The following is a 19,859-nucleotide window of genomic DNA, read 5'->3' as shown; positions in this document are numbered from 1 at the left end:
AATTATAATCATTCATTAATTAATATTATTTCATCGATCACGAACAAGAACGAGCTTTAAATCATTTTACGCTTTGCAAGTCGTGATTTAAATGTGGAAAATAGAGCTTTATAATTAAGTTTCTTTAAAAATGTATTTATATATATCTACATAAATAACATTTTTTATAATACATTTTACATATACTGTGTGTTAAAATTACCCTCGTTTCGCAACCGTGAGTTTTCAAAAATTTTGTTCTGCAAGTCATTGTAAATTTCGAAAAAATTAAAAGAGATTTCAGAAATTACAATCTCGTAATATAAAATTTTTAAATAAAATTGATTGTTAAGTATATCTCATTTTTGTAACAATAACCATTTTTTTATGAGATAAATATCATCACTGCCGCGCGAAATTTTGTATCTCTAAAATAATTGGGTTTAACTGGGACTGATTTATTGCACATTTCTACGCAATTTTATACACACCGCATAAATGCCATGTAATTAATCTACATATTAATTCCAGCGGTGTCAAGAAATGAAAGTATTTAATATCGTATCGTCGTTACAATAAATTACAAAACGTTGTTATGGATTACAAACGATTCATTATCATTACGTAGTGCATTAAATTATGAAAACAATAAATATAGCACGCACGACTTTTGAAGCAGGATATATGTATATATTTTTACAACCAATCGTGAAACAATCTTTTTACAAATATGCGAGTGATGAAATAATGCTTGTTAATAAATAGATTGCAGGCGATACAAGTCATGGATCTTAAAAATTGACAACTCATCCTAACGTCGATTTCGCGTGGACGTCATATCAAAAAGGGTAACATTTATCGTCGCATAAACTCTGATAAAAAAAATTGGGTTTACAATTTCTCTAAGAACTTCCGCTATATTACACTCTGGCACTTGAGATTAGTGATACGAGATAATCAAATATCCTGAGAATATTGTCTGGACGCGTACTTTAAGTCATATTAGAGAGAATATACTCTTATAAATATTCTCGCGATATATATCAATATATAGATACTGTTATTTTAATATTCTCAGGATATACCTCAAAGGCCCTTTTCCAGAGAATTCCCTCGGGATATTCTCCTACCCGGAGTACTTTTTTCCGAGAATATTTACATCGCTACTCGAGATCCCCTCGATACGAGCGACGTTGTTGACTGGGTTGACATCAGCTGGAGAATCCAGGGTTAGTGTGTTCTATGACGCAACGTCGGCAGTAGCGTTTGACCGCGCGATAGCCGACCCACGTGACTCTAGGGCACTCGCCGATGTTGAGCTGCCGCAGGCCACGCACGTAGTAGGCCAACGCTTCGAGGCCGGCGTCGGTGATCCTCTCGCATCCGCACAGGGACAGCTTCTTCAGGTTCGGGCATCCGGTGGAGAGTGCTTCGAGGGTCGCGTCGCCGATGTCGCACTTGCCTATGTCCAGGGCGCGCATACGCGGGCAACCGCGCGCCAAGGCGATGGTCGCGCTGTCGCTGAGCGCCTCGCAACCGCGGGCGTTCAGGTAGCGCAGCTTGTAGCAATGACGGGCGACGACCAGCAGACCGGCGTCGGACACGCGGTCGCATTTGCCTACGGAGAAGTAGCGGAGGGACGGACCGAGACGCGCCGCCACCTCGCGCACCCCGAAGTCCGTAACTTTCACGCAATCCGAGACCGATAGCTGACGCAGGCTAGCGCAGTAGGAGGCGATGGCGACCAGGCTGGCATCGGTAATGCGGCCACATCTACGTAGGTAAAGGCATCCCAGGTGCGGCATGCGCGACAGGCTCAGCACCAGGCCGGAATCCTCGACGCCGTGGCAGTCGCTGAGATCGAGCGACTGCAGCTGTAAAATAGTGGTACGACCGCAGGCGCGAGTGACATTAGGACAACCGGTCAGGTCGAGTTCTCTGAGATGAGCGCAGCTGTCCAGCACGGTGGTGACGTTGGCGTCGGTGACTCGACGCGAGTGTCGCAACACCAGGGAAGTCAGATTAAGGTACGGCAGCTGGGCGAAAATGCCGGGCAATCCGGTGGCACCTTCCAAGACCAGACGACGGACGCACGTGTGGCAGCCACGGCGCGTCAAGGCATTTAACGCCGCTGTGGCGTTCTGTGGATAACGCACCTCGACCTCTCGCCAAAGCGCCGGGTGCCACGCGATCTCCCAGAGGCGTCGGCAGGTCTGCGCCAAGGAGCAGCGGTCGCGGGTGTCGAGCCAGCTGAAAATCCTCAGCAACAAATTGTCATCGAGTTGACAGAGGTCATTGACCGCGACGTGGTAAACCAGATGGTGCTTCGGCTGCGGTAGCTGTTGCTGCTGTTGCTGCTGGCGAATCGGCGTGCTGGACACGCCCGGGGTAGACGAGGACGACGACGACGTGGTGCGACAAGCATTGTTGTCGAGGGTGTGGTAGCCCAAGTCGATGGCGTCCGCACCTGGTCGATAAACGCCGACCTTCTGCGAGTAGCCTCCTCCCCGCTCAGAGCCGCTCTGCTCCCCGAAGCTGGGAAAGAGGAGTGGGCATGATCCTTCCATTCCATGCTCCGTTCTGCAAATTGGAAACTTATTTCAAAATACAATTGTGTTTTTTACATTCATGTTTAATGAATTACTTGAAAAATTAAGATAAATAATACTTAATAAATAATACTTTTTATTTAATAATGGATAATATAAAAAATATTATACTTAAAAATACATTTCTTCACCTGGATTTGCTCAATAAAAATATATAATTTTAGAGATAAATATATAAATTTTAACAATTGAAGCATTCAAAATTGACAAATCTAAATTATAAATAGAGACCGCTTTTGCGTATCAAAGAAAAACAGAAAAAAATTTATTTGCGTAATTATATTAGCTTTATGTCGAGGAAGACACATATGTCATAACATAAATCTACGAATAGACTACTCTCCGAATTTATAGAAGCAAATATAAAACTGTCACAATTCCACGTTTTTCGATTGAACTTTCGTGCTGGTTCAACGATAATTTCAGCATATTCGCTTTCGAAAAAAATCCAGCCACCGTGAATCTCGAATTTTGCGCGGGGGAGGGACCTCGTCGATGCGTCGCATTCGCAACGCGTCGCGAAGCCGTTTTACGGCTCGAGGCTCGACGTGCGACGTTCACAAAACTTACAAACGGGATGCCGAACGGGAGAGTCAGCGACCGTGCGTGACATCACCGAGCAATATCGATCTATTCGCCACCATCTCCATGTTGATCCCGCATTCCAACTCTCGTGAAGCAGCTGCGGGGCCCGAGCGCGTTTCGCTCCGCGCGGGGGGACCGACGGGCAGCGGTGAACGGGATCCGCTCGGCGGTCGCGCGCGCCTTGGAATTCGTCGAGTCGCTCGTACGGTCGCCGTGGAACGTGCGCGATCGCGTTTCGCGGACGCGGAATGGAAAATCCGACATATGACAGGCCCCCGACCCCCGACACACTTACGGGGCCCCAACGCTGCCCAACGCGGTGGATCATCCCCCCCTCTCTCGTTTCCACGATCGGAACCCCTCTCCAAGTCGATCAACTGGGACTTCTAGCTTCTAGCGGGTCCCAAGTCCCAAGTGGTCCCAAGATGAAAGGTGCGTCGCGAGAGGCGCTTCACCTCATTGGCGGCGCAGAATTGGGCCCAAAACGCCAAAAAATTAGTCAGATTTCGCATGAACGTGAATCACAAGTTTCTACATTCGAGAAAGACCAAAAAATTTATATTAAACGAAAAACAAGCGTAACAAATGATAATAAAATAATGAATCGTTGTAATAAAGTATAAATCGTGCGCGATCGCAGATTTGGACAAACCAGCACGTTAGCAAAATGGCGACTCTATGCCCTTATGTCTTATTCTAAAGCCAAAATATAAAGCGGAAATCTTATTCGTTTTTCACGATTTTTGTACTATTTTCGACACAATAATTGTTTCTTCCAATTTTTATGCTATTCTTAAATCTATCTGTTATAGAATTAATTCATATCTGCACACCATCTGCTCGCTCATTTTTTTTCTAAAGCAATATTATACATCTATTATATTTTATTCTATTTCTTTTTTCCGTCCAAGACTAGCATTATTTCGTTTTATAAAAATACGTTTTAAAATTTCTAATAATTACAGAACGGACTTACGAACGATTTTTATTGCGGAATTCGTACGTCACGTGACTATTCGCTTAAAGAACGGCTTCCCGCGTTCGTAATTCGCGCGGTTTATATCGCGCGGGGCCGGACCGAGCGAAGATCAAATCCGGCCAATCAGAATCGTCGTTCCGTCGCCGCCGTCGTGTGTCGTGTGCGGCCCTCATAATCGGTGTATAGTGTATATATGTATCGCACCTAATGCTCTCGGGAACGAATTATGGCATTGTCTTTTATCAGAGCTAAGGCACTACAGCACGGAAATTCGCACTTGCGTCTCTTCGCCAGCGTATCGACCATGAAGGTAATCCTCGTGATCCTCCCTCGTCCACTAGTGCGGCGCGTTCGCTTCTCGAGACGGCGAGACGGCGAAATTCCCATCTCGGGGGGGAAAAATCCGACGAACGTAATCCGACACGATGCGATCCCCGTCGTCGTGTTCGCGTACGAGGTTCACCTCGGACGAGTTATCTATGCTCGCTCTCGTCGACGTCGACGCCGACTCGACACCCCCCAAATCCTCTATGTGCTTACTCGTCGACGACCTTGTCACCGTTATCGCCCGCTCCCCTGACATACTTGCCCCCTTTTTTTTCCGCAGACGGGATTGGTACTGGGTGTATACGAAACCGAGAGCGAGGACAACGTTGTGCTCACCCCCACGGCGGCCAAGTACAACGATCTGGTCAACGGCAAGCTGCTGAAGAATATTTTGCTGTAAGTTCCCAGTGCCCGCTACTTACCATCGCTGTAAATCTCTTTTTTGTGCATCCTCGCGATTTTAGAGAGATACGGCATTCCACACTGCAGCGCGCGTCTGTGTTAGTATCGTTTTCCTTTTTTTTTTTTTTTTTTTTTTAATCTAACAAGGCTGTACCCCTTGTGTGCGCCTCTGTTGTGTAGAATATACTCTCCAGACTATTCTGCATTGACACATATGTTTGTTTACTCGACACGTCGAAACACTCCTTTTTTTTCTCCATATTGTACTCTTCTGTCGACGAAGTTGACCTGTGTTCCCTCATGTATATACACGTACTCTTAGCACATACCTTGTTTAACAAGCGCGTACGCTAAGGTGTAGAACCGTGACGTGTACGATAAAGACCTCCCCCTGCCCCCCCCCCCTCCACCCGTCCATACACAGCATTGCATTTCCAAATTGTTGTTTCACTTTCGTTTCGTCATACGATATAACAATATGTTTAAATATTTTATTCATATTTCCAGCCTGAAACAATTGTTATAATGCTGCCTGAGCTTTTATCTGACATTTAAAAGTGCTTTCCCTTTGTTATTCTTAAAATTCTCATATGAAGTATTATTTCTGTTATTGAAAATTTTTGAATTTTTCAACGATAGTCGTGCGCCTCACGGAGCTCACTGGCATTATTTTCATTGTTTCAGGAGTGACTAGAGAGACGGTATTATAGGCATGATATGAAGTGCAACTTGCTCCGCACAAGGATATCCTAGAAACACGCTGCGCTTTATAAATGAGAATTATAATACTGCCTGATTTATGATATATTCTTTTCGACGCGACGTCAGACAAATCAAATAGGAGATTTTAAGTCGGTTAAGTCGTTCAATTAATTAACCATCACTGCTTCAAGACTGACAGAAATCGAAGTAGAGTAATAGTAGTAATGTCGACTCCTGGCGACGGTAATATGGGGAACGATAGCAGCGCAGGGAGCAGTGGTGGATTAGGCGACGGTAGCGGTAAAATTAATAAGCATCCTCATCCGCCTACGAATGTGCTACAGAGGATGACCGGGATATTAGAAGATAAGAGCAACGATTACATGTGTCCGATTTGTTTCGATCTTATCGACACAGCGTATATTACACGTTGCGGACACACGTTCTGTCACCACTGTATCGTAAAGTGCTTAGAGATTAAGGATCGTTGCCCGAAATGCAGTTTTACGTTGAGCGAGCAGGACATTTTCCCGAATTTTCTGTTGGACGAGCTAGTTTCCAAGTATAAAACGAGAACTAAAGGTCTCGCTCAGCTAGGCTCTTACGCGGACAATAGTAGGCACCGAGCGGCGGGTAGTGATCTGTCGGCACCGGCGTCCGACGGATTGAGGAGCATCGTGGCAGCGGAGAGCGCCAATCTCACTCTGCCCGACGTTAATGTGATGCTCGAGGTGCTGACCCAACGGAAGCATCTACTCGAGGCAGAGACTTGTACGGCGCAGAACAAGCTTCTGCACGAGTTCCTCAAACACTTGCTGCAACAAAAGGAGGAACAGCGGAATCAGTTGCAGAAAGAAGTGGCGTTGATCAAGAAAGACATGGAGGAAGTGGAGAACATTCTGAAAGACGTTCAGAGCAAATGTCCGCGGGTGGAGGACGTCAAGAAGGCGAGCGAGAACGATTCCGCGCAGGTATCGGCCATTAGGCGGGAGATGCTCGGTCTTCTAGACATAATAGACTCGAATATGGTAAAACCTAGCGACAAGGGGACCATCGGCCCCGACACCTTCTCCAATCCAAGCGTCAGTCATCCTGGTGGATCAACCCTAGCTGTACGTAGGAAGAGGCTGCACGCTCACTTCGACGATTTCGTTCAATGTTACTTCGACTCTCGCGGCAAGGAACTATTGCTCGGTCAGAAATCGCAGCCTCAGAGCGAGACTCACGGCGGCGTGTACAGCACGAGTTCTGGTCTGGACGTCTTTCGCGAAAATCTCGTCAAGTTCTCGAGGTACAATTCTCTGCGTCCAGTGGCTACTCTGAACTACTCATCGGATCTCTTCAACAATTCCACTATCGTGTCTAGTATCGAGTTCGATAAGGACAACGAATTTTTCGCGATTGCCGGTGTCACCAAGCGCATAAAGGTATTCGATTACGGTGCTGTTATACGGGACACCGTCGACATTCATTACCCTTGCGTCGAGATGGTCTCTAGTTCGAAGATCTCGTGCGTCTCGTGGAATTCCTTTCACAAAGGCATGCTTGCGTCATCAGATTATGAAGGTACCGTGACGGTATGGGATGCGACGACCGGTCAGAGGACGAAGACGTTCCAGGAGCACGAGAAGAGGTGTTGGTCGGTCGACTTCAACGACGTGGATACCAGATTGATCGCGTCCGGCTCCGACGATGCCCGGGTGAAATTGTGGGCGTTGAATACCGATCATTCCGTGGCGTCGTTAGAGGCGAAAGCAAACGTGTGCTGCGTAAAATTCAATCCGCGTAGCTCGTGTCACCTGGCGTTTGGATCTGCGGACCACTGTGTACACTACTACGATTTGCGCAACATGAAGGAGGCGTTGTGCATATTCAAGGGCCACCGCAAAGCCGTTTCCTACGTCAAGTTCATCAACAAGGAAGAAATTGTATCAGCCAGCACGGATTCTCAGCTGAAGATGTGGAACATAAATAATCCGCTTTGTCTCCGATCGTTCGTTGGGCATGTGAATGAGAAGAACTTTGTCGGACTTGCTACTGACGGCGATTACGTTGCCTGCGGATCGGAAAATAACGCGCTATACGTATACTACAAAGGGCTGACGAAGCAGTTGTTCTCGTACAAATTCGACGCCGTTCGAAGCATATTGGAGGTGCAGGACAGAAGAGAGGAAGATCTGAACGAGTTCGTGTCCGCGGTGTGCTGGCGGCAGATGTCTAATGTCGTAGTAGCCGCTAACTCTCAAGGAATTATCAAAATATTAGAGCTGGTTTGAGACAATTAGGTAAAAGCAATTGAACGGGGAACTTAACTGACAATGAGTGAAACGCGTATTCGATTACTATAAATTAAAACGGGTCTAAATAATAAAAAAAAGATAGCCAAAAGTATAAATATAAGAATAATGATAAAAATTATATTTCAAGAGAAGAAGAGAAGAATTTTGCCGAATTTTCTGTTATTTTTGTTTTTCTTATATTTTTAGTTCGTACACTTTGGCCCGTATTCATAATCCGTTTTTATTTCAAGATCATCTTTAGGGACATTTTAAAATGCTAATACGGCTTTATGAATACGGACCTTAGACCCTTTTTATTTTATGTTATCTGTCTTGTGATTATTTTAGGCGTGAATATAACAACGAGAAGTAATGGAACCATTCTAAATAGCGTAATAATTTATAATAATAATGCGAAAATTTCTACCATTGACGTAATCTATAATAAATCGGATGGAAATGGCATTGGAAGGATGCATTATCAGCGAATAAAACTATTGCAAATGGAGATCTTCGGTTGATCCATGCTCAATGTATCAGAGAGCACAAATATTTTCTCTGGATTGTATACTATGTGTAAGATGATTAGGTAAATCGGTACTGTTAATTATTACATTTTCGTATCTTTACTCTATTTTCTAATCTAATTTAGATATAATTTAATCTCAACAGACTGAATCGTAACGATAAAAAGTTTCGCATTATTACATCACGTTCGAAAAATATTCCTGCGTATGACTTATGAAAACGATGATCTTTCGTAATTTTACGTTATTGATACTTAACGCTCGTCGGAGATACCATAATTGCACGCTTGATCTAAATTGTATTTTATGCAGATATATATATATATATACATACATATATATTTTTAAATATGATTGATGTGTGGTGTGAGAATGACATTTACTACAATAAGTACAATACTTTTGGAAGAAGTGTTCAAGGCTGCAAAAATTTACAGCGGTGTATGCGTGCGTTCGAGATGCGTGATTTTTCCGATAACGCTTCTTAATATCCGAGTGGCGACTGTTCCAATATCTTAATCCATTACGAAATCTGCTCTTAATGCAAAACTTAAAAACGATATAGACACGTTTGATAACGGCACAATCTTCTTTTTATAAAATTTTCATAGTAAATTTAAAATGCACTTGTTTAAAACTTCTCTAAAGATTGGAAAAGATTGAAACATCGGAAACCATTAAAACTGATACGCGTATAATAAAATATAATATAAAATTGATATACTACATATGTAACTTCGACTGGCAATCGTATATACAAATCGTACCTGTATTTTCCTAGAAACCACCTAGTAATCGCAATATCGATATTTTGAATACCGATAAGTAAATAAAATATCCATGTTTTCGCTACCGTGTGATAGAAATCTCAACAATTCAAAAAGATTGTCTGCAACTTGTTACTAATAAAATTTTCAGCTTAAATTTACTTGGTGGTATCATGATTGCACAATCTTGTAAACAGAGACGTGATAAGGAGTAATCAACGTCTTAAATATTGTTTGCACCGATAATGGTACATATAGATAACGCATATTTTTACTGAAATTTTCTGATTTGCGGTATATATTTTTACTACATATCAAATGTTTTATATGATTATATTATCATCTTTGTGTTTGACTTTGCTGTCAAAACTATTTGCAATATTACGTTAGCCTAATTGAAACACTGAATAATTGAAAGACAGATTTAACGCGAAGCAAGTTAATAAGTGCTTTCCATTTACATCAAAACTCAGATAATTCTCACTTGTGACGTCGTTCTATCCTTTTTGGCAATTAATAAATAATAAAGACAGAATGATGTCACAAGTGAGAATTATCTGAGTTTTGATGTAAATGGAAAGCATCTATTGTCTTAATATAATATTGTAAAAAGAGAAAATGTACAAAGAGCAATAAAAAAATAAACATATATTGCGATAAGAACAACACTCGCATGGATTTTCGGAATGTGTGGAAATGATAGAACAGTGAGTACGTTTTACATTCTTTTTATAAAAGAAAGTTTAAGCTTCTGTCATATCGATGAATCTTAGTTCTTGTTTGCGATGAACACGTAATTATATGTAATCTATTTTTTACTATTTAATTATGTTCCACTATATAACTATGGCAATTAACCCCATGACAAAGTCACATTACTACTTATAGTGTTGTTGTACATAAACAAATTAATAATGAAGTTTATCAACGGATATTTCCATTGTATTTATATCTTAAGCCGCTGGTATAGGTTGTAATATGCTCGTTTCAACAATGTGAGAACTGAAATGTGAAAAACAGTTCCGTAACGTAACGTATCTACGCTGATACTCAGTAGCTCAGAAACACAGCAGTTGTGAATTAATGTGTAGCTATAATCTCCGAAGTGAGTAATTGTAAATGTACCGATGTATAATGTATAACTGGACAAAAAAGAAGAATATTCTAGAATAAAGAATAGTATATTTTTAGAGTGTATTTTAAAATTGCAAGTATACCGTACACATGATGAATGTCAAAAGAACGCCTAGATTCTATTGTAATTAATAAATTTATGAAGTTGTGTCTGGACATTTTTGACTACTTAAGTGCGTACTACTATCGCGTATCTTTCCTTATAAATTGTTCCAATCAATCTTTTCACTAACTTGGAATAAATGTTTACGCTACAGAGCAGGACCAAAGATCCCTAAAGGTCATGCTAGAGTGTTTTGGGGGTTGGATGAAACCGATTACGCCGGAGTCGCGGTAGTTGGACTGGGGAAGCAAGGTCTTGGTATTAACAAACTTGAAGAGATCCATGAAGGAAAGGAAAGTGTACGTGCTGCTGCAGCAGGTAATCTTTATTATTCAAAATATATATTATGCAAATATAGTCGTTCCACTTTGTTATTCAAATCTCTGTAGATCAAACTTTAAAATTAAAATTTCAATATACATAGTGGAACAATTTTGATACTTTTATTTTAATAATTTTAATATATTATGTTATTGTATTAAAAAATTATATTAGTTTGTTTTGTACGTTTAAGATTATGATATAATTATAATTGGATGATTGATCTATTTAAAAAAAATAGATTTTAAATAATATTATTAAAGAAAAAGTTGTATTATTATAAATAAATATAATAGATCCTATTAAAGTTTTATTGTTCTAGCGGGATGCCGCGCACTGGATGACGTGGAGATAAAGGACATCAAGCTGGAAACCCTGGGAGACGCGGAAGCCGCTGCCGAGGGAGCTGGTTTATCCACGTGGCTTTATCAAGGATTCAAAATGAAGAGAAGAAAAAGAAGTTACCAAAGATCTCGCTGTACGGAGATGAAGGAGAGTAAGTGATGTTTCTTTATGCTCTCGTTAAAAATATCCATTAAAATTGAGAGATCTAGGGCTACGATCAACGTGACGCTACAAATGCTTTGGAGCGTTCTTCTTCTCTTTCTTTCTTCATTGAAAGAAAAGGAAGAGGAATGCTTCGAAGCATTTGTAGCGTCACGTTGACCGTAGCCTAGATTTCGTTTTACGAATACAAAACTAATGGTTTGTCATTTTTTTAAGGGCGGAATGGCGAGTTGGCATAATTAAAGCCCAGGCGCAGAACTGGGCTCGCGAGTTGTCAGACACTCCCGCGAACCTGATGACGCCCACGATATTTTCGCAACGGGTCTGCGAGGTCCTGACTCATCTCGGGGTCGACGTTCAGGTGCGCGACAAGAGCTGGGCCGAGCAGAAGAAGATGGGCTCGTTCCTCAGCGTGGCGCGCGGTAGCACCGAACCGCCCAGGTTCCTTGAGATCAGTTACAAGGGTGCCGAGAATTCAAGCGAATCACCGGTGACGTTCGTCGGTAAGGGAGTCACTTTCGATGCCGGTGGCATCAGCCTTAAGGTAAGTTATTCTTTTTCTCCGTTTACAAAAAAAAAACAATGTAAGGAGAAAGTGAGACTTGAGGACGAACGGTTGCTCATAGCCGTCGTCGGAAATGGACGAGATGCGCGCCGATATGAGCGGCGCCGCCTGCGTGGCCGCCACTATCCGAGCCGCGGCCGAGCTCAAACTGAAGAAAAATATCGTCGGACTGATCCCGCTCACGGAGAATCTGCCGTCCGGACATGCTACGAAGCCGGGAGATCTGGTGCAGGCGATGAACGGCAAAACCATCATCGTGGACAACACCGACGCGGAGGGCAGGTTGATTCTCGCCGACGCGTTGTGCTACGCTCAGCAGTTTAATCCGAGGTTAGATTAAGATTAATCGTGCTGTGATATTTGAATATTATAAGAAAGCTACGTCTCTTGGATTCTAATTATTTTATCAACGTACTTTTATACTTCAAAAAGATATCCTTATGAATTATCCTATATTATTACTGTTATGCACTATATTATATTTTATCGATATATTCGACAGATATATATTATCAGAAATAATTATAAACTGATAAGTCTTCAATCTCTCTAAATAGATTTATCTTGGATATCGCTACGTTGACCGGTGCCATGAGAATTGCCTTGTCGAACTCCGCGACTGGAGTGTTTACCAATGACGGCAACCTTTATGAAACTCTGAGAAATGCTGGGACGGTAACCGGCGATCGAGTATGGAGATTCCCTCTATGGCAGCATTTCACGGATGAAGTGACGAGTGAGTGATTTAAGGATTGCGATTATTACGTTATCCATTTTAATATTCTTAGGGCTGGTTTATAATAGCCGTAACCGTTGATTTAAGCCGTAATCTTTAAGAAATTGACCAATCACAGTCGATTATTCTTCTCACATTCGACTGTGATTGGTCAATTTCTTAAAGATTACGGCTTAAATCAACGGTTACGGCTATTATAAACCAGCCCTTATCGGATTATTTGAGTGTGTGAAGTTGGCCCCCCAAATGATCCAAATATAGTTCTGTTTAGAGTTCTGAATTCTTTCGGACAATAGGAAGAGTTCCTGATAAGTTTAAAAAGAGTTCTGGCGATTAAAATAACGAAAAACACCTTTTGAAAAAAGGGGGGCCAACTTCACGATTTTTTAAATCAAATTTTGAGATCGAATAGTTCTGAATGGTCTAAACGCTTCATTTTGCGATTATCTAGAGTTCCTGTACACAAAAAATTTTTTTGGTTAATTAAAAAACAAAAAAAAATTTTGAAAATTTTATTTTAAAATCGAGTAGTTCTGAATGCCTTAAACGTTTTATTTTGCGATTACCTAGAGTTCCTGATACATAAAAAAATTTTTAGTTTATTAAAAACAATTTTTTGGCAAAAGAAAATTTTCAATCATCTCTCGTTCAAATATCGATTATCTTGCAAATCGTTAGCCTAATCGCTTTGAGCCATAAGACTTTTCGTCACAACTCGTCGAAAAATGTCCAAAAGTCCTATCAGAACTATTCGGTACTCCAAAAAAATTTTCGACCCCGGGACTTAGAAAACTTTCAAGCATCTCTCGATCAAATGTCGGTTATCTTGCAAACCGTTGGCCTAATCGCTTTGAGCCATAAGACTTTTCGTCACAACTCGTCGAGAAATGTCCAAAAGTCCCATCAGAACTATTCGGAACTCCAAAAAAATTTTCGACCTCGGAACTTGAAAAACTTTCACCGTCTGTGAAGTTGGTCCGCCTTTTTCAAAATTCGGATAAATTTGTTAGAGTTCTGGATTCTCCAGCAAGAGTTCTAGAGTTCTCTATAATTTTTAGAAAGAGTTCCGATATTTAAAATGACGAAAACACCATTTAAAAAAAATGAGGGGTTAACTTCACGGCGCCCCCCATTTTTGAAAAAATGAATTTTTTATGGTAGTTCCGGATAGATTTCGATGAGTTCTAGAGTTCCCAATAGGTTTTATAGCGCTACGACCAATAATTCAAAAGTTACAGCCCTTTAAAGTGCCCCATTTCGAAAAATTTCTAAGTTCCTAAAAGTAAATTTTTTTTTCGGAAATCGGCAGTTCCCGCGGGAGTTCTGGTCGCCCCCCGAAGAGTTCTATCAAAAACTATCAGGGTCCGAAGCGCTGCGACCAATATTTCAAAAGTTACAGCCCTTCAAAGTGTCACCTCTAAAATTAAAAAATTTTTTTGGGAGTTCTGACGGGAGTTCTGGGGAGTCGCCGTCCCGAAGAGTTCATCGAAAACTATTATGGCCCGAAAACGCTCCGACCAATATTTCAAAAAGTTACAGCCCTTCAAAGTGCCACACCTCAAAATTTTTAAGTCCCGAAGGTAAAATATTTTTTTCGAAAAGGCAGTTCTGACGAGAGTTCTGTTCGCCCTCCGACGATGTTCTATCGAAAACCATCAGGGTCCGAAGCGCTGCGACCAATATTTCAAAAGTTTACAGCCCTTCAAAGTGTCACCTCTAAAATTAAAAAAATTTTTTGGGAGTTCTGACGGGAGTTCTGGTCGCCCCCCGAAGAGTTCTATCGAAAACTATTATGGCCCGAAGCGCTACGATTAATATTTCAAAAGTTACAGCACCCAAAGTGCCACACCTCAAAAATTTTTTAAGTCCCTAAGGGTAAATATTTTTTTTCGAAAATCGGCAGTTCTCGCGGGAGTTCTGGTCGCCCTCCGAAAAGTTCTATCGAAAACCATCAGGGTCCGAAGCGCTGCGACCAATATTTCAAAAGTTACAGCCCTTCAAAGTGTCACCTCTAAAATTAAAAAATTTTTTTGGGAGTTCGACGGGAGTTTCTGGTCGCCCCCCGAAGAGTTCTATCGAAAACTATTATGGCCCGAAGCGCTACGATTAATATTTTAAAAGTTACAGCCACCCAAAGTGCCACAACTCAAAAATTTTTTAAGATCCTAAGGGTAAATTATTTCTTTCGGAAATCGGCAGTTGCCGCGGGAGTTCGGGTCGCCCCCCGAAGAGTTCTATCGAAAACCATCAGGGTCCGAAGCGCTGCGACCAATATTTCAAAAGTTACAGCCCTTCAAAGTGTCATCTCTAAAATTAAAAAAATTTGTTTTTGGTAGTTCTGACGGGAGTTCTGGTCGTCCCCCGAAGAGTTTTATCGAAAACTGTTATGGCCCAAAACGCTCCGACCAATATTTCAAAAGTTATAGCCCTTCAAAGTGCCACCTCTAAAAATAAAAAAATTTTTCGGGAGTTCTGACGGGAGTTCTGGTCGCCCCACCGAAGAGTTCTATCGAAAACTGTTACGGGCCCGAAGCGCTCCGACCAATATTTCAAAAGTTACAGCCACCCAAAGTGCCATAAAAAATTTTTTAAGTCCCTAAGGGTAAATATTTTTCGGAAATCGGCAGTTCTCGCGGGAGTTCTGGTCGCCCCCCGAAGAGTTCTATCGAAAACCATCAGGGTCCGAAGCGCTGCGACCAATATTTCAAAAGTTACAGCCCTTCAAAGTGTCACCTCTAAAATAAAAAAATTTTTTTTGGGAGTTCTGACGGAGTTCTGGTCGCCCCGAAGAGGTCTATCGAAAACTATATGGCCCGAAGTGCTACGATTAATATTTCAAAAGTTACAGCTCTTCAAATTGTCACCTTTAAAATTAAAAAATTTTCTTTTGGGAGTTATTTGGGTCGTCCCCCGAAGAGTTTTATCGAAAAACTGTTATGGCCCAAAACGCTCCGACCAATGATTTCAAAAGTTATAGCCCTTCAAAGTGCCACCTCTAAAATAAAAAAAATTTTTCGGGAGTTCTGACGGGAGTTGTCTCTGTGAAGTTGGCACCTCACTTTTCAAAAATCGAAAAATTTATCAACAGTTCTATTTGCACCCGCAATAGTTCTACAGTTCCTGCTAATTTTTAGAAATAGTTCCGTTGATTTAGTTAAAAAAAATGAATATTGAAAATATGAGGTGCTAACTTCTCGTAGCATCTCATGTTTCGAAAAAAATAATTTTAAAACCATGACGTTTTATAGTTCCGCGAAAAGTTCTACAGTTCCTGATAGGTTTTAGCAATAGTTCCGGTCAATAAGTATTTTTAAACAAATTTTAATCTGACCACGAGCACCTCAAGTTCCAAAAAAATTGATTTTTTACCATGAAATTCTATAGTTCTCAAAGAGTTCTACAGTTCCTGATAGATTTTAGCAACAGTTCCGGCCTCTAAATATTTTTTTAACAATTTTTTACTTTTACCGCTGGCACCGCACACAAAGAGTAAAGTCATGAATCGCAGGCAGTTCCGATCGACTTCTGACAGTTCTCGATAGTTCTCGCATAGTTCCAACAGTTTTTATAGGTTTTAGCAACAGTTCCGGCCTTTAAATATTTTTTAACAATTTTTTACCGCTGGCACCGCACACAAGAGTAAAGTCATGAATCGCAGGCAATTCCGTTGATTGGCTACCACGTCGCTTCTTGCCGCGCGGCAAGCGTTTCGCGTCCTGTGTGCAGAAGCCATAAGAAAAGTCTTTGCAAGATAACTGATATTTGATCGAGAGATAATTGAAAGTTAATACTTGTAGTTAAAACCGATAAGATATAACAATCAATATTCTAAATAACATGTTGAAAAATACGCGTATTTAATATACATATAGATAATATAATATTGAGCTGCCTTAGATCTATTGCTCGACCCGTATATGGCGATTTCTTTTGAATAATGATTGAAAGTTTTTAATTTTGGTGGTTGCACTTTTTGAAGGACTGTAACTTTTGAAATATTGGTCGGAGCGCTTCGGGCCATAACAGTTTTCGATAGAACTCTTCGGGGGGCGACCAGAACTCCCGTCGAGAACTGCCCGATTTCCGAAAAAATATTTACCCTTAAGGACTTAAAAAAATTTTTTAGAGGTGGCACTTTGAAGGGCTGTAACTTTTGAAATATTAATTGGTAGCGCTTCGGGCCATAATAGTTTTCGATAGAACTCTTCGGGGGGCGACCGGAACTCCCGTCAGAACTACCGAAAAAAATTTCTTTAATTTTAGAGGTGACACTTTGAAGGGCTGTAACTTTTGAAATATTGGTCGCAGCGCTTCGGACCTTGATGGTTTTCGATAGAACCTTCGGGGGGCGACCAGAACTCCCGCGGAACTCCCATTTTCGAAAAAAATATTTACCCTTAGGGTCTTAAAAAATTTTTGAGGTGTGGCACTTTGGGTGGCTGTAACTTTTGAAATATTAATCGTAGCGCTTCGGGCCATAATAGTTTTCGATAGAGTTCTTCGGGGGGCGACCAGAACTCCCGTCAGAACTACCGAAAAAAATTTTTTTAATTTTAGAGGTGACACTTTGAAGGGCTGTAACTTTTGAAATATTGGTCGCAGCGCTTCGGACCCTGATGGTTTTCGATAGAACTCTTCGGGGGGCGACCAGAACTCCCGCGAGAACTGCCGATTTCCGAAAAAAAATATTTACCCTTAGGATCTTAAAAAATTTTTGAGCTGTGGCACTTTGGGTGGCTGTAACTTTTGAAATATTAATCGTAGCGCTTCGGGCCATAATAGTTTTCGATAGAACTCTTCGGGGGGCGACCAGAACTCCCGTCAGAACTCCCAAAAAAATTTTTTAATTTTAGAGGTGACACTTTGAAGGGCTGTAACTTTTGAAATATTGGTCGCAGCGCTTCGGACCCTGATAGTTTTGATAGAACTCTTCGGGGGGCGAACAGAACTCTCGTCAGAACTACCGAAAAAAATTTTTATTTTTAGAGGTGGCACTTTGAAGGGCTATAACTTTTGAAATATTGGTCGGAGCGTTTTGGGCCATAACAGTTTTCGATAAAACTCTTCGGGGGACGACCAGAACTCCCGTCAGAACTCCCGTCAGAACTCCCAAAAGAAATTTTTTAATTTTAGAGGTGACACTTTAAAGGGCTGTAACTTTTGAAATATTGGTCGCAGCGTTTCGGACCCTGATGGTTTTCGATAGAACTCTTCGGGGGGCGACCAGAACTCCCGCGAGAACTGCCGATTTCCGAAAAAAAATATTACCCTTAGGGACTTCAAAAATTTTGAGATGTGGCACTTTGGGTGGCTGTAACTTTTGAAATATTAATCGTAGCGCTTCGGGCCATAATAGTTTTCGATAGACCTCTTCAGGGGGCGACCAGAACTCCCGTCAGAACTCCCAAAAGAAATTTTTTAATTTTAGAGGTGACACTTTGAAGGGCTGTAACTTTTGAAATATTGGTCGCAGCGCTTCGGACCCTGATAGTTTTCGATAGAACTCTTCGGGGGGCGACCAGAACTCCCGCGGGAACTGCCGATTTCCGAAAAAAAAATTTACTCTTAGGAACTTAGAAATTTTCGAAATGGGGCACTTTAAAGGGCTGTACTTTTGAATTATTGGTCGTAGCGCTATAAAAACCTATTGGGAACTCTAGAACTCATCGAAATCTATCCGGAACTACTATAAAAAATTCATTTTTTCAAAAATGGGGGGCGCCGTGAAGTTAACCCTCATTTTTTAAATGGTGTTTTCGTCATTTTAAATATCGGAACTCTTTCTAAAAATTATAGAGAACTCTAGAACTCTTGCTGGAGAATCCAGAACTCTAACAAATTTATCCGAATTTTGAAAAAGGCGGACCAACTTCACAGACGGTGAAAGTTTTTCAAGTCCCGAGGGCAAAATTTTTTTGAGTTCCGAATAGTTCTGATGGGACTTTTGGACATTTCTCGACGAGTTGTGACGAAAAGTCTTATGGCTCAAAGCGATTAGGCCAACGGTTTGCAAGATAACCGACATTTGATCGAGAGATGCTTGAAAGTTTTCTAAGTCCCGGGGTCGAAAATTTTTTTGGAGTGCCGAATAGTTCTGATAGGACTTTTGGACATTTTCGACGAGTTGTGACGAAAAGTCTTATGGCTCAAAGCGATTAGGCTAACGATTTGCAAGATAATCGATATTTGAACGAGAGATGATTGAAAATTTTCTTTTGCCAAAAAAATTGTTTTTAATTAATCTAAAAATTTTTTTATGTATCAGGAACTCTAGGTAATCGCAAAATAAAACGTTTAAGGCATTCAGAACTACTCGATTTTAAAATAAAATTTTCAAAATTTTTTTTTGTTTTTTAATTAACCAAAAAAAATTTTTGTGTATCAGGAACTCTAGATAATCGCAAAATGAAGCGTTTAGACCATTCAGAACTATTCGATCTCAAAATTTGATTTAAAAAATCGTGAAGTTGGCCCCCCTTTTTTCAAAAGGTGTTTTCGTTATCTTAATCGCCAGAACTCTTTTTAAAACTTATCAGGAACTCTTCTATTGTCCGAAAGAATTCAGAACTCTAAACAGAACTATATTTGGATCATTTGGGGGGGCCAACTTCACACACTCGATTATTTTCACAAAACTTCTTTAGAAACTTTTCTCTTTATATATTCAGCAAGGGGTTACTGTTTCTTATGCATTACCGAAAGCCGGGACATAACGTTGTTATTAATTGTCGCTTACATAAAACTTGAAAATCTCTGTCATGATAATTTTCAGAAAAAGTAAAGGGTGCCGACATAAATAACCTCGCGAAGTGCAAGGGTGGTGGCTCTTGTACCGCCGCTGCCTTTTTGAGGGAGTTTGTTAGCAAGGACATGCCGTGGATGCATCTGGACATAGCTGGTGTCATGGGCCCCGCCCACGACGAATTACCGTATATCCCAGCCGGAATGACCGGGCGCCCGACACGTACGCTTATACAATTCCTACAGGCGCTCTGTTAAACGATCTACTGATGGTCATTTTACGTAACTCGCGCGTCAAACGGGTTCTTGTAATTTCTATCCATATATATATGTAAAAGTTTACACAGAAGGATATGTATATAGAAATATACATATATATATAGGGGAATTGCGCCTAATATGGAGAGGGATTGTATTGGACGATCTAATCAGACTTAATATGATAACGTTCAGTGATAAAACGCATAAATAACTTACCGCAGGCCAGTAACAACATTTTTAATGTCTCACTAAGCAGATAACAGACTCGTTGATCAGGTTCCTACGAGAGTTATTAATATCACGAGTCTGAATATTCAGTAGACAGAAACTTGAGT

The 19,859-nt window shown here is 41.1% G+C and overlaps 2 protein-coding genes and 1 pseudogene across 4 annotated transcripts; 2 read left to right on the top strand and 1 right to left on the bottom strand.

Moving 5' to 3' along the window:
* Nucleotides 1-515: 515 nt before the first annotated feature.
* Nucleotides 516-4,007, bottom strand: LOC139807957 (uncharacterized). 3 transcript variants are annotated; one of them, XM_071769473.1, is made up of 2 exons: nt 3,469-4,007; nt 516-2,559 (listed from the first exon to the last, which is right to left on the bottom strand). In XM_071769473.1, the coding sequence occupies exon 2, from the start codon at nt 2,544-2,546 to the stop codon at nt 1,191-1,193; it is 1,356 nt and encodes a 451-aa protein (XP_071625574.1). In that variant the 5' UTR covers nt 2,547-2,559; nt 3,469-4,007; the 3' UTR covers nt 516-1,190. The 3 variants fall into 3 exon arrangements, with proteins under 3 accessions (XP_071625574.1, XP_071625572.1, XP_071625573.1); XM_071769471.1 differs by lacking the exon at nt 3,469-4,007 and adding an exon at nt 3,159-3,462; XM_071769472.1 differs by lacking the exon at nt 3,469-4,007 and adding an exon at nt 2,720-3,038.
* Nucleotides 4,008-4,181: 174 nt separating this feature from the next.
* Nucleotides 4,182-19,563, top strand: LOC139807956 (cytosol aminopeptidase-like). Its single transcript, XM_071769470.1, is given in 9 exon segments — nt 4,182-4,462; nt 4,760-4,875; nt 10,548-10,711; nt 11,037-11,147; nt 11,150-11,210; nt 11,438-11,765; nt 11,848-12,116; nt 12,344-12,522; nt 19,295-19,563. Coding segments are annotated over 9 exon segments (1,539 nt in total). The 5' UTR covers nt 4,182-4,378; the 3' UTR covers nt 19,522-19,563.
* LOC139807955 (E3 ubiquitin-protein ligase COP1 pseudogene) lies at nt 5,572-9,756 on the top strand (annotated as a pseudogene).
* Nucleotides 19,564-19,859: the final 296 nt, after the last annotated feature.

This window comes from Temnothorax longispinosus, chromosome 2 (genome assembly GCF_030848805.1).
Source record: "Temnothorax longispinosus isolate EJ_2023e chromosome 2, Tlon_JGU_v1, whole genome shotgun sequence".
Taxonomy (NCBI): domain Eukaryota; kingdom Metazoa; phylum Arthropoda; class Insecta; order Hymenoptera; family Formicidae; genus Temnothorax; species Temnothorax longispinosus.
This window is presented reverse-complemented; position numbering and strand designations above follow the sequence as displayed.

What these genes read in the sequence shown, in the direction of transcription:
- LOC139807957 (XM_071769473.1), bottom strand. Translation starts at nt 2,546, where the DNA reads ATGGAAGGATCATGCCCACTCCTCTTTCCCAGCTTCGGGGAGCAGAGC.